The sequence below is a fragment of the Lissotriton vulgaris genome, chromosome 8, assembly GCF_964263255.1.
Source record: "Lissotriton vulgaris chromosome 8, aLisVul1.2, whole genome shotgun sequence".
NCBI lineage: Eukaryota > Metazoa > Chordata > Amphibia > Caudata > Salamandridae > Lissotriton > Lissotriton vulgaris.
The window spans coordinates 43,480,474-43,495,640 of NC_141696.1; the positions used below are offsets into that span (position 1 = coordinate 43,480,474).

The window sequence follows — 15,167 nt, forward strand, 5'->3', positions numbered from 1 at the left end:
TGTCCCCTGCTCCGCACCACTTTGCCCCAACACCAGCCGCGACTGAATGCCACCATTGTTTGTAGAACTCCATATATCATTTTAACACAGAATCAGATTCAAATGCAATTGAGAAACTCACAATTAAGCTACAGAAATCCTTAAGCAGAATACAGAGGCAGATTTATAAGCCCCTTGCAACACTTTTGCGCCGCCATTGTGTCACTTTTGTGATGCAGAGGCGTTGTAAACCATGCAGTCAATTTACAACGTGACGTATCTAGGTTGATGTGTCACGTTGTAAAGTCCTGCTTCACATTATACCTGCATCAGGAAATATGTAGGGAGGGCGTTCCCATGCAGAAAAGCTTCATAAAAGTAATGCAGTGACATCCAAAACATTTCACTGCAACACTTCTAGGATGCCACTGCGTCAAAACCCTACACCTGCTTGAAGTAGGTGTATTAGGAATAGGCCTTTCCATGTGTTGCTGGAGTTGCGTCGTGCTTGCGACACGACTCCAGCTATGCGTGCCATTTGGGCCAACTGATACGTCAGAATTTTTTACGCATCTTCCAATCCTTGCGTCCTGATGCTCCATATTGTAAATACCGCGCATCCATGGTGGCACACGGGTTTCGAAGCCTGACGCAGGGAAACTGACGCATTGCTCCAAATTCTTCAGTTTCTTTTAAATCTTGCCCACAACGTCTTTGTATCATAAATAATTGACATGTATTTGTGTATTACCCCAGTGTTTACTAAGATTCCAGCACATGAGCTGACTGCTATCACACTGACTTCCCACAATCACGCCTGGGTAGATATCCTGTGTACCTCAGGCAAGCGCACATATGAGCAGAGAAAAGAGGTAAGTTATGGCACAGGCCTCCCCCTCAGCTTTCCTGGAGAGCAGCTCTGTTAGGCATATAAGAGAACTAACCAGAGACATTTTGATTTATTGTTGTGAGTTCGTGCAACATTCGCGCTCCAAGTGCACACACAAGAAACCCATTATGTCATGTTTAAGGCTTTATTTGAAGCACATTTTAGTACACAATATATGTGACAAATTAATGGCAGAAATAAAAATTGAAGCTAATGCAAAAGACATAATATAAAAACTATGAAAACAGACAGCATATCACAAGGTGCATTATTAATAATCCTTAAATGTCTCATCCAAGCATCAAAGATTTGCCCTTCAATAGGAATTCAGTGTTTGAGTATAGTCGTCAAACATGGTTAGCTGAACTTCATTTATTTCTTCTCCATGGCATGCCTATCTCTGAAGGGTGGATAAACTATGTATTTGTACATTGGTTTCTGTACAGCAGTGGCCTTGGCACTGTTACAAGAAGAACGGTGCTGCTTTCTGCTGATCATGGAATCAAAATCCTAATCTCTCATCAAGAGGCCTCTACCATCTAAAAATTTTTTTAGAAGAATATTAAACCTTGTGAAGCACGATGTCAGATAAGAGACATACCATCAGCATTCACCTATATGCTCATATTAAGCCCTCACCGCAAAATGCTCTATCCTAACCTAGAAAAACCAAAGGAAATGATGGACGGAGCGTTGACAATACAAGCACTCACCCCCAGTCAACTGATCTGGGTTTAATCCATCACCGTTCTTTAGCCCACTCTGCCACCCCAGTTCAGACATGGCCATATGCAAATCAGTCTGACCCTGTGCCTCATGGGAATAGTCCAGCCCGAACTGCCAAGCCATGCCTTCCCTGGACCGGAAACATGCTACAGAGGACCGGTTTCTGGCATTTCAGCCGTCTTCAGCCCGGCTTGCTTGAATCCAGTGGCAAAGTGAGCAAGGGACTCACGTCTGAGCATACCCTGCCAACTTATGGCGAACAAAGAAAAACCAAAGGAAATGATGGACGGAGCGTTGACAATATCCTAACCTAAGCATCGGCCATTCAAAATGTATGATAAAATAAGCAATTGCGTGATCTATGGTGAAATCTAAGAGTAATATAAGGCAAAATTCAGAACAGAGAGCGGAAAGCTAGTTTTGAGGAGACAGGAGTTAGGCAGAGAAAGGAAGAATGCAGGGCAGGTAGAAAACATGCATGGGAGAGAGCCGGTGGGCATGGGCGTCTGAATGTTTTTCAGGAGGGGGCATCATTTTAATGTCATACATCCCATGACCCTTTTTGACAATGTTAAAGGGCAGTGGCATAGTCATTAAACAGCAAGTGAAAAATCCAGGGTGGGGGGCAAGTGACCCCTTCTCACCCCCCCACGCACACCCATGCAGGTGTGAGGGTCTGGGAAGAAAAGGAGGACATGCAGTGCGTTGCGGGGAGCAGTGGCTGGAGCTGGAAGAAAGGGGTGATAAACTAGCCATGGAGACAGCAGGAGGCTAAAGACAACCAGAAAATGGGGTAATACTGTGCATGGGTAAAAGCAACAGAGATGGGGAGAAATGGGTGCCTGAAGAGCAGGAGGGAAGAGGTGGGGAGAAAATAGTGAGGTTCTAAGCAAAGAAGAGTCCAGGAGGCTAGGGATGGGAGAACAGGATTAAAGGATGTGCATAGGAACAAGCAGAAAAATATTGACAAGAACAAATTTTGATGCGCAGGCCATCAGGGCAGGACAAAGAAAATGGTGTCAGTCTGTACACATGGGAGGAACAGAAGGGTAGGGAGAGGGAGAAAAGGGTGTAGGGATGTGTATGAAGAAAGAGCAGGAGGCAAGGGATGGGGAGAAGAAGGTGTAAGCAGGACTCGGGGAAGCAGGATACTGGGGGTTGGAGAAACAGGTTTAATCAGGGCACAGGGAAACAGGAGACTAGGGATGGGGAGAAGAAGGTCTAAGCAGGACTCAGGAAAGCAGGAGACTAGGGGTGGGGAGAAGAAGGTCTAAGCAGGACTCAGGGAAGCAGGAGACTAGGGAGGGGGAGAAGAAGGTCTAAGCAGGACTCGGGGAAGCAGGAGACTAGGGATGGGGAGAAGAAGGTCTAAGCAGGACCCAGGGAAGCAGGAGACTAGGGAGGGGGAGAAGAAGGTCCAAGCAGAGCTCAGGGAAGCAGGAGACTAGGGATGAGGAGAAGAAGGTCTAAGCAGGGCTTGGGGTAGCAGGAGACTAGGGATGGGGAGAAGAAGGTCTAAGCAGGGCTTGGGGAAGCAGGAGACTAGGGATGGGGAGAAGAAGGTCCAAGCAGGCCTCGGGGAAGCAGGAGCCTAGGGATGGGGAGAAGAAGGTCTAAGCAGGGTTAAGGGAAGCAGGAGACTTGGGATGGGGAGAAGAAGGTCTAAGCAGGACTCAGGGAAGCAGGAGACTGGGGATGAGGAGAAGAAGGTCTAAGCAGGGCTTGGGGAAGCAGGAGAATAGGGATGGGGAGAAGAAGGTCTAAGCAGGCCTTGGGGAAGCAGGAGCCTAGGGATGGGTAGAAGAAGGTCTAAGCAGGGTTAAGGGAAGCAGGAGACTTGGGATGGGGAGAAGAAGGTCTAAACAGGGATCAGGTGAAGCAGCAGCCAAGGGATGGGGAGAAGTAGGTCTAAGCAGGGCTCAGGGTAGAGGGGGACTAGAGATGGGGAGAAAAATGTCTAAGCAGGGCTCTGGGAAGCAGGAGACTAGGGATGGGGAGAAGAAGGTCTAAGCAGGGCACAGGGAAGCAGGAGACTAGGGATGGGGAGAAGAAGGTCTAAGCAGGGCTCAGTGAAGCAGGAGACTAGGGGTGGGGAGAAGAAGGTCTAAGCAGGGCTCAGGAAAACAGGAGCCTAGGGATGGGCAGAGAAGGTCTAAGCAGGGCTCAGGGAAGCAGGAGACTAGGGATGGGGAGAAGAAGGTCTAAGCAGGGCTCAGTGAAGCAGGAGACTAGGGATGAGGAGAAGAAGGTCTAAGCAGGGCTCAGGGAAACAGGAGCCTAGGGATGGGCAGAGAAGGTCTAAGCCGGGCTCAGGGAAGCAGGAGACTAGGGATGGGGAGAAGAAGGTCTAAGCAGGGCTCAGGGAAGCAGGAGACTAGGGATGGGCGGAGAAGGTCTAAGCAGGGCTCCGGAAAGCAGGAGCCTAGGGATGGGGAGAAGAAGGTCTAAGCAGAGCTCAGGGAAGTGGGGGACTAGAGATGGGGAGAACATTTCTGAGCAGGGGGGACTCCATACTGGGACATTCAAGCATGCATAATCATGGAATTGCATGCTTTACAAGCCTAGCCTCATTGTCATTATGTAATTTGCAAGCTCTATTATGAAATGATTTGTCATGCATTATTTTTCTTCTGTGCCTCCTAAATTTCAAACAGCAAATATCATCTAATAAATCACATTTACAACTCTGTTGCATGTTAACTGTGATATGAACACATCTTTTAACATTTCTTAGTCAATATGGCAGCTCTTTCAAAGACAAAAACTTCTGCGCTGTATGCTATTTGTTGAAATAGAACATATTTATATAAGTGCTTGTCAACTGCGACATGCACAGCTATATAATTCAGCAGAATGAAATGAAGCATATCATGTATTGTGACTAATTATTGTGCCTTTAGGGAGCACTATTTCCAAAGATAATCATTCTATTTGGCATGTTCTATTTGGTGCAAGAAAATGCCCACTTTCCACCTGTGAATGGACTTAAATACTGTGGAGACCTTCAGACATCCATGGAAATGTGCGTAGTAAATGAACTTACCCATGCCAGGAATCCCTTTCTGACTACCTGGCAGGCATAAATAAGGTAAGTTTGTTCATTTTCATATTAGTGACTTAATTAACCTTCCTCAGTGTTACTAAAAGGAGAATCTCTTGATGAATTTGTAACATCATTGAAAGAATTTCTAATGACGGGTCACTTTGGCAATTTGACACATTAAATGATCAATTCATATTGAATACTAAGAGTATAAGGTTCAAGAAAGAGGATGGACCATAGGGGACCTACAATGACCACAGCAGGCCACCATCACTGTGATGCTGCAATTACCAATGGGTCACAAACTGCATTGTGACCTACGTCATTAAAATTCATGAGGTAGGTCGATTTGCGACTCATTTGAAATTGCAATTGGAAATTGTTAATCTTTCTTTCATTACAAACTGTGATTTCCTAATTGCAATAGACTAAGAATCACAATTAGGAAATCACAATTCTAAAGTTTTGTACCCGTGGCCCTAGGAGTAGTTAGCAAATGGCCTTTATGTTTTCCTCATAGACAGTATCACAAAGGGGGGCTGGGTGTTGGCAGGATGGGCCATCCTGACAGGATTTGTGAAGGTGGAGCTTTTACTGACTATACTTACACATCAAAGGAGCTGCCTCAGCCCACTCACAAAGAAACTGCGACCAGGACAGGGAGGAAGGAAATTCCAGAAGCAGAAGAGGGCCGAAACCTAGAAGTTTATCCCACTTCTGAACTGGTACGAGGTATAAATATTGAACCCTGAACACTCTGGACCTGTGGACTCTACAGAAGAAGGACTGCCCAGCTGCTTCAGGACCACCTTGCTGCCTGCACAATACCCTGCTGTTTGGGGATTACCCTGCTGCATAAGGCCTGCCTTGCTGCCTGAACCCATGACCCCCAGAGTGTCTACAAGGGTTAAAAGAACAGATGTTAGTTTGAGGCTATGGCTCTTTTTCACATGGCCCACCAATTCCATTTGGGCCGGTAAAGTCCATTATAAACTCCATTAGAATGATATATTCAGCAGACACACTGCCGCTGAGTGGTATCACACCTGGTAATTTCACCTGCTGGAAGCAGGCAAAGATTCAGGTGTTATACCAGTAAAAGAAACCTGTGGCATTTAGCACAGTAAGATTAATTCCTGCATGCTATTTCACAAAACCTTATAAGTCTCTGTCATTTACCTCCCTTTGAAATTACTGGAATCTCTATAACAATAATACAGAAGACGGATATTCAGGGGATTATACCTAGCCTCTGCGTTGATCTGAGGGCTGTAAATACAAACATAGTTACATACTCCTGAGGACTCTCTTCGTAGCTCTTTAGAAATGCTTTAGAGGACCATTCTTGCACACTTTACATATATTTGTGTTTTAGAAAATGTTCTAGACTGTGATGAGGAGACGGTTCTCTCCTTGAAAATACATAATGTTTGCATCTTGAGTTTGTGTGATTTGCAAGTTGTTTCAAATGTCACCATGTGCATGATTTTGTTTTAGGATGAAGTGGGGAGAATTCTGTAAAGTACCTCCCTAGCGGTTGCAGGGTTCAAGTATGGTGTCTTTGTTCTTTTCCTGGCCTGCACTAAGTTCTATTAGCTCATACTAAGGTTATTATCACTTTAGTTTTAGAAGGTGCAGAAAATGTGGGCAGAGTCTAAGCATCACGTGTTGAGACAGGTCAGTGTGTCTGAGTGTAAGGTGTGAGAGGTGCTTTTGTGGGTTCTATAGCTGGTGGTTTGAGATTGCAGTGTTTGTTGTAGGTATGGGGATCGCCTATGAGTGGTGTGAGACGTGGTGTATGTGTGGAGACTCTACTTGATTTATAAAGCGCAGCAAATGCCTGAAGGCGTCAAGGCTCTAAAGTCTCATTGGTCTGATTCAGCCAGAGTGGATTAAAACAAACAGTAGTGCCGGGAACCCCTATTCTGTGAAAAGCCAGGTCTTTAAGGCTTTTCTGAAGGTAGAGTGTAAGTTGATACCGGTCCGATGACTTGGCAGTGAGCTCCACAGTCTTGCTGCCGTGACCGAGAAGGCTCAACCTCCACATTTCTTCTTCTGAACTCTTAGTACGGTTGACAAGTTAAGGTGGGCTGAGTGAAGATTTCTCCCAGTGGTGTAACTGTGAAACATCGACTTAATGGTGCTAGGCAGATCTTGTAAAATGCCTTATGCAATGTTTAGATAGCTGTGAGCCCTTGGATGGTCACGTGGTCCCTTAGCCACCGACTGCCATTTTGGGATGTCGGTGTAACCCTGGCCAGTGGATTCTGCACTACCTGCAGTTTGGCTTGGGTGCTTTTGTTGATGTCTAAATAGGGGGCATTCAAATAATCAATTGTTGACATAACATGCCTGGTGTGGCCACCTCCCTCCAGGTCACATTAGACACTGTTTCCAGGGCTGCACGTTTTGTGTGTGATCTCTTATATCATTCTGGGCATTATAGACATGTTTTACGTTCATTAAACTAACTGGAAAAACACACCTGGGATCAATGATTTTGTAGATGACTGTAGACTGGAATGAGGTGGACACACCGCACATGCACACAGTAGGAATATATGGAATAACATTGATAATGATCTAGGCAATAAGAAGTTGCTGTTAAACCACGTTGATATCTTGAAGTCACTTTGGAATGGGATTGTGTGTTTCCATGGTTATTGATTTCCAGCAAACTTCTTCATTCTGTTTTCCTCCCACTCCGGCAGTGAAGACAGCTCTTTAGAGATGGTGCTAAATTCTTCTTAACCTGATTGGAGAACTTTTCTACCCACAGGTTCATCTTGTAGGGGTTTTCATCTTTAATGTTACTCATTTTCTGGTAGTCGGAGACGAATTGGATGAATGGTACCCAAGAAAATGCTTTCTGCAGCGGGGAGACAAAAGATAATATTTTTTCAAACACACAAAAGCAAAACAGCAACTGTAGCAAGGGGAGAGTGAGAATCCAGAGCAGAAACCTAACTACAAAGCAACAAAGCGGTAGAGAGGTTTGCAGATTTGATTTGTATGAAGAAATATATATGTAGGAAGACAGAGGAGGAAAAGAGACAAATGGCACTTCCAAATAACATAGAGAAGAGAAAGGGGACCTCTCCTGAGGTTATCTACAAAGGTGTCCCTACAGCTAGGAAGGTTGACCTAGCCTTAAAGTACTGCTTGATATGAAAATCTTCAGTTGCTTCTAGGATTAAAGGAGGGCCTGAGCTACATCTAGGAGGGTAGAAGCTCCAGACCGTCTGTGTGGGCTGCAGAAGGCCTTTCATCTTGCCTGTTGTTTCCTGCACATTGCATGTGCAGTGAGATAGAGACCCTCTGACATGGACAAAAGACATGGATGAAAGTCCCTAAATCTCAGTTCCACCAAACCTAGTTCAAAGATGCAAGAGGAGGATGCATGACCACCCCTTCCAAAACCACTCTGATGATGACCAGTGTCCACAGTTGACTTCACAAGGCTGGGAAGGAAAAACCCTCCATAACAGGCATCAACAAAGTCCATACTGCCCACTAATTTGATGTTGCTCTTCATTTATCACCCAGGAACTAGATGGCTCAAGGGAGGCAAAGGGCATGCAAAGAGCCACTGAGTCTATAAGGCCCTCATTGCCATTCGTCCAACCGATCTCGTAATCCGAATGGTACTGCCTGACAAGGAGTCAGAGGTCCCACCCACCGAATTACAATGTGACAGTCGGAAATATGCCCTTTATTAGTGCTGCTTGTGCTGCCGGGCAGAAAAGGGTCGCAGCACAAGCCACAATAGGAAAGGGTATGTTTTTAAACATTCACGCAGCGTGTGCCAGGCACCATTTGGCACATGGCAAAGTTGGTTTGGATGTTTGTGTGGCCACCACAGGTGCCCATCAGGCATTATAGTGGAGGCCAAGGGGGACTCCGGCCCTGCTAGAAGGCACCCAAAGTCTGTTTCCAACAGCCTTTCCATAATGTGACAAATTCTGTGGGTTCTTAAGTGAACCCCAGGAGCAACTTTTGTGCAGAATGTCACACATGTAAATAAATGAAATTGTCCAAAAACGATCTGTCCCCTTTGACATAAACTGATCTAGTTTAAAGAATGTTCTCTCAATGTACAACAGATCCAGCTTCTTTAGGCCAACATTGGCTAACATTTGTGCTACTCTGTGCTCTTTAGTTAGCAGTAGAAGTAGATTTGTGATAAACCACAAATCTGATGAGTATAAAATTGTAGCGTCAAAACAAAGGGTATGCAGTTCCAGCACTGCAATGCCCAACGGGACCTGCCGAGGGGTTCTTCGCAGGAGTTCTTTTAATTGATGTTGCTGATGTGAAGAGTGAGTTGCAGTGTGTGTGTGATAAAGTGAGTAGTCTGGTATAAAGTGATTTAAAAATCACTAAAGGAAACCCAGAGCCACATTTAATATATGGGCTCCTGTGTTATAAATTAAAATAGAGTGCGGCTAAAAGTAGATAAGATGGTCTACACTAGCTCTAAAGAAATATGTGGAGGTCACAATGTTTCTTGCAAACTGAATCTTAGAAAAGATCACAGCAATTTGTCAGGACCAATAAACTGGGCTTCTCAGGCAGTGGGTTAGTGAAGTGCAAAATCTTACAAACCATATGCAACCATAATCAAAAAGGTGTAAGGTATACCCACTGAGTAAAAAGACCGACCTAGAAAAGAGTAAATAAAATAGTAGAGCAGAGATATCCGAAAAATATATGTTAATAAGCATGCTGTGCAATTCAAGTTCACTTCTGCTTCAGAGGTGTACATATGAATTGACCATACAAGCAAATGCAGGTCGAGAGAATAAATAAGTGAACAAACAGACAAACATCTACACAGTAGACCAAGTGCTTCCCAAATATAAAGGCGCCGGCAGCACCCATGCGCAGTATAGGGACTTAAGGTAAAAAGATTACTTTCCTGAGGGCTTACCATAAGGGAGGAATTACCACATCCCAACAGCATGTAGCAGTGGGCTGCCTATTAACATCAGGCCACCTAAAGGGAACAATGAACAAAAAGGACCATGGACATCACCAAGCAAAGCCATTGGTATCCAGGTCTGAGGCTGAAGGGAAATTGCAAGGGACATTCCAGACGGTAGGTTCAGAGAAAGTACTCATTTATTGTCGAACATGTGGCTGTCAAGCAACATACCCCAGGCTCTTCTACCACGTGGGTAACTCGATGGTAGAGCGGGCCTTATTTAAAAAGCCAGTGAGGGCAGCAGAGAAGTGAAAGCAGGTAACGGAGGGCTGGACCGGGGAAGTGTGCTGTAGACGCCCAGGTAAAAACGGACACCATCTGGGATGGGGCTCGCCATGTTCAAGGGTATGTAACATTAATCGGAAGGGCCATAAAAGGCACAAGCTGGGGCCAAATCCTCACCCATCCAAAAGAAATGTCACATATGAACAGCGTAGGGCAGCAATCTCTTCGGGGATCGTCTGTCCTGACATAAGGGAAGGAGAGGATGTTTTAATGGACACACATTGCTTTGAGTAGGTCTTCGGCCCGCAAGTAAGGGACCGACAAGAACTAAGGCAAATACATTCATCAGAGTCTCACTAAGGAGGAAGAAAGGGATGCACTTTAAATTGAAATGTCCTGCAATTGCCTGAGGATACAAGTTAGGAGGGACACAACTAGGTCTGCGCAAAAGGTTAATCAGGTAGGTGGAGTCAGAGTTAGGGTGTATTGTGAACCCTGTGCATGGGACCTGAGGTTTAAACAGATCAAAGGTATATATGTTATGTGTATCCACAAACCTATGTGCATGTAGTATTAAAGGACTCTGTAGCCAGTTATGCTGTAGAGGTGTCACATGGCCATCTCTCCCCAAGGAATTAAATCATTAAGATCTGTTATTTGTGTGGCCAAACAGAAAATCAAATTTTTCTCCCTAAGAAACAGACAAATCTCAGTCGTCTGTCAGTATGCTTCTAACACTATTGAGTGTTGATCATCAAGGGAGTGTTTAGTTTCTCAAGATAGTGTGAGCTTATTTGGGTAGTATTCTTTTTGCAGCTGATGCCCCTGTGTTGCTCCATGATTCTCGTGTTTACTGCCTGGTTGGTCATGCCTATAATGCATTTTTTAAAAGGACAGGTAATCATGTAAAAGCAGTTCCTCGAGTTACAGTTAGTTTGAGACCTCTGTGCCCATATCTGGGTTGAGTTTGGTTAAAGTACAAACCCTGCATGATCCTCATGAGTAGTGTCCACTCACTCTGGGTGAACCCCATAAGTATTGTTGTGTTGGTTTCTTGACTGCCTAGGTCAGGTATAATGTTATTGATCCACTTGAAATCAAAACGTGAGGCAGGTAAAGTCAAAGAGACAGTTTCTATAATGGCCCAATGCATATTAATGATTTTCTAAATTCTATTAGAACAGGGGTGAACGATGGGACACAGGTAAGGACTAAATAGTAAGATCCAAAAGGGATGTGGACAGTCGCACTCCTGAGTGATCAGTGTAATCCTGGTGATGGGTGCCTGGTTTGGTAAACCCTCCTGGGCATGAGGGTACAAAACAGTGAAGTAGTCGCGTTTACTCCTATGGGAGTAACGTCCCCAAATCAGCACACCTTGTCAAATTTTCAATAGTGTGAATAACAGTCTTGCAAGAGGTTTTGGTTGGTTGTTAATTTTTTATTTCTACGTTCTTTTCATACTATTACATTCATAGTATTCATATATTTAAGTTATTCCACCCAATGCATTTTGGGCTGATGCCCTTCGTTAGGGGACTTAAATTCCAAAAATATAACAATAACGCAGGTTGTACTAATACCACAGGATAAACATCTTGAATGTTAACGTAACGAACAGTGAAAAGTGGAAAACCCTGATGAATGTGCACCCGAGACACAATTACCAAAATGGTGAATTCACGACTTGCTGGGTGGTGATGTAAAAATGGGTGAATAAGCATAAGCAGATTGAGCGATACACGATTTAAAAGACGGAGGAGTCTTAGCCGCATTTAGCATGCGTGGCATGTATTTCTATAGGATTCAGTGCCGGTGTACGCTGAAGATAGTGCCCGCGGTAATGGTGAAAATACCCGGTGCGCTGGGTATTGTGAGCGAGTTCAATCTGAGGTTTGAGGTACGAGCTATGCCGGAACTTTTACTCACTCGGTGTGTTAGTTGTGTCCGAGTTTAAAAAAAGGTGTAGTTATGATACGTGCGATAAAAATCTATTTGTTGCATGCATAAGAGCGTGCTGTAAGGACTAACCTTTGTGGACACTCTCTTTTGTCATGAAATTGAAGGGCTCACTGAAGCGAAGTGCCAGTTTAACAAGTTATCATGTTGACCTAAAAACGAAGTTGAAATTGTTGTCAGACATTGGGTGGCGCGATCGGTAAAAAAATCTTAAAATAAGATGCGTAATGTCCTTACCGTGAATATGGTGATGAAACACGTACAGTCGTGTTCTGGTTCATGCAGTGAAGTGAAGCTTTCGCGCGTTTACACATATCAGAAGAGTTTCGGTCATGTGATCGTGACAGCGAATGGAAAGAGAAAACGGGCTGTACTGTGTGTGATCCGGGTTGCGATGATAGGTTGGAAAAAAGACTCATGTGGAGTACGAGCAGGTGAAATAATTTGTACAATGAAGGTATCTAGAACTGCCCTTAACAATACAATATCTCTTGTAAATAATGAAACATCTCTTGTGGGTGATGACCTATTGTAAATAATAAACGTGTCTACAACACTGCATTTGAGACACTTGTAATGCACGAGGTGAAATCATTAAGTATTCAACCAGGTGATTCAGTGGAGTCATGTCTAAAAGAATCAAAATTAGTGAAACATCCAAATCACAATTTTGAAAGGATGCTCTAGAATGACATTATTCATAAGACACGTTCTGAACTATCTAAATCAATAATTGCATCTTTAAAAAACAACTATAAAAAACAACTGAGTTCCAAACGTTCATTCATGCCTCATGTTTGTAATGTAGCAAGGTGATTTATCCAGAAAGTTTTTCTTCTTAGTAGATACTGGGAATTGTCTCTTTTAGGCAAAAGTGGCACTTTTTCTAGAAAATCGTAGTTGGCTGGGATTATGATTGAACTGATTGAAATGTACAGCGACTGTTGATTTCGTGTTTTTGAGTCTGATGTTACTCTTATGTTCAATGACTCGTGACTTAATTTTTCTTTGAGTTTTGCCAACGTAAACTAGTCCCAAGGACATTTGAGCATGTATATGAGATTGGTACTGTCACACGTTCCTGTGACTTTAAGTTTTACTGGGGTACCCCTTGTTGAATTGTGGTACTGAAAATTCTGGACCCTGCTATTGTATGGTACCGAAGCTCTGCACTTGTGCATAAAATATCATCATACCATGACAAATTTGGTATTGGCAGACCGGTAATAATTAGGACATTATTACTGTGCATTTGCGTCACGATTGAGTGACAGGAACACCCTTAAATCGTGCTCCCTGTCTTGGAGCCTTGGGTTCCATGTTGTGAGCGGCATCCATCTTGTGATTGCCCTTACATAGTCAATTGACCAAGGCTGAATTCGAGCTGAAAGGACACGTACACTTTTCCTGACTCCTCTTTGACTTGGCCGAGCTGACTCCACCGCCTCAAGCCAAACCTGTTCAGGCAGTCCCCAACCCACTGGCCGGGCGAGATTAGTATCAAGGCACAACATACCACAAGCCTTTCATCGCACACAAACCATGTCTAATCTTACACACACCTGTCTCTGCTCCTCTCTTTATGATCTGCTTTACGACGGGGAGGTGCCCGTTTTTATTAGGGGTCCGTCGATATCTGATGGAAACACTGGACCTTGCCGGATAGTTAATTATAAACTGGACATACGAAAATGTGGGCTGTCATCATAACTCTGCTCCCTCTTTGTATTGGAAATATGTGAATTATTTACTGTGAAACAAAGAATGTTTGCCTAGGGCATAATAATTTGTATAAAAGGTCTGTGCTAAGGCCATGCAGGCAGACTACCTCATTCAGTTGCATTTAAATGTGGCTGGGCGACGTAGCCTCACAATTAATAAAGATGTCTGAAGATTAGTGAGCTATAAGATGCCTGATCTTAGCAAATTTGGAGCTTTGTGTTGGCCAACTTTGTATACGTTTGAATTAGCCGGTTTATCTAAATAGGTTAGATTTACAAACATATTTCTTCCTTGGTGATTTTGTATCCCCAGGGAATTAAAATATGACATAATACATAACAAGGATCCTTTGCTCTGTGCAATTTTATGAATGGATATGCAAACGATTTTTTTGGTGTTCTGCCAGCTACAGCTAGTGAATTGAGTGTATTTTTGGTTTTTACACTGTTGAGCAGTGTTTCTTGTAAATATGACTTACAGCTACGTACAGTCCGGACTGTCCTGTTTTCGTCCTGAGTGTTGATTTGTGGGTTTAAATGTGTGTTTGAATGCGTGGTTAAAATGTGTGTTTAAATGTCTATTTTGTTTGTGGGTTTTGTTGTAAATTGCGACGGCGCAATTTACAAGAAATGGTTAGAGAGCGCTGTATTGTGTGTCCTAAATGTTTTAACACTTTCTGTTTATGTCTGAAATGAGCTCAATGTGTGTGGTTCACATTTAATAGATATAAATAAGGCCCCAGACAAAAACAAAATTACATGTTTCTGCAAAAATAAATAAATTTACAGCATTTTCACTTAAATGCACTGTATTAAATGTTCACAGGCAAAACGTTTTTAGCTGCAGTATATTTGATAGGAATGTTTCTTCAGCCAGCACTTTTTGCAGTTAAACACGGGTGGAATTTTGCATGACGGCCCTTTTACATAGAAGAAGCCCAAAAAGTGACGCAGAATTTGACGCTTTTTAGGTTAGGCATATGCGCTCAGGTTTGTGAGTTAATGCATCTAAATAATAGGCAAAAGATGCAGCGGGCTCTTATATGTAGAACAATCACAAACAGAAATAATTGAGTTTTATTAGAAGACAAAAATTATTAATTATGGAAAAATAATTATTAAATATTAGTGCTACAAAAATCGTTTTTTAATATTTATAAAGCTTAACACTCATACTATGACCTCCTAGCATTACAATGTGATTTACGTTATGTTGCATCACTAAAATGACAAGAATTCATGTGTATAAATTTGCTTGCCATAGGCGCAAGCAAGCTCATTTTTATACCGTATAAATTATTATTTTCAAATACCTGACTCATGGGTTATGTAATAGACATTCTAGTAATGCATAATATGCAAGAAGATTGTAGGATATTCATTTTCTAATGCCCAAAATGTAAAAGTCGATTTTGAGTAAATTCACTGTTTAAACTGCATTTTGCTTTCATTCAGAGTACTCTTTAAAGTGTCTCAGCCTTAAGCAAATGCATGCATTTAGGTTTTGATATAAGGTTTTGCTTTCTTATGATTCAGTGGGTTAATGTGCCAGTACACAGGCTTGTTTTAATATAAGGATTGGAGGTTCTACCTTCAAGCTAGGCCAATGGAAAATTTGCTTATTTAACACTGATGAAGTGT

General features: G+C 43.1%; 1 protein-coding gene across 1 annotated transcript in view; it reads right to left on the reverse strand.

Moving 5' to 3' along the window:
- Positions 1–7,276: 7,276 nt before the first annotated feature.
- LOC147693350 (transient receptor potential cation channel subfamily M member 2-like) overlaps positions 7,277–15,167 on the reverse strand; it is a 1,918,272-nt gene continuing 1,910,381 nt past the window's right edge. The window contains exon 33 of the mRNA XM_086933680.1: positions 7,277–7,506. Coding sequence (XP_086789806.1) covers positions 7,448–7,506 — 59 coding nt within the window. The 3' untranslated portion in view covers positions 7,277–7,447. The remainder of the gene's footprint in view (positions 7,507–15,167) is intronic.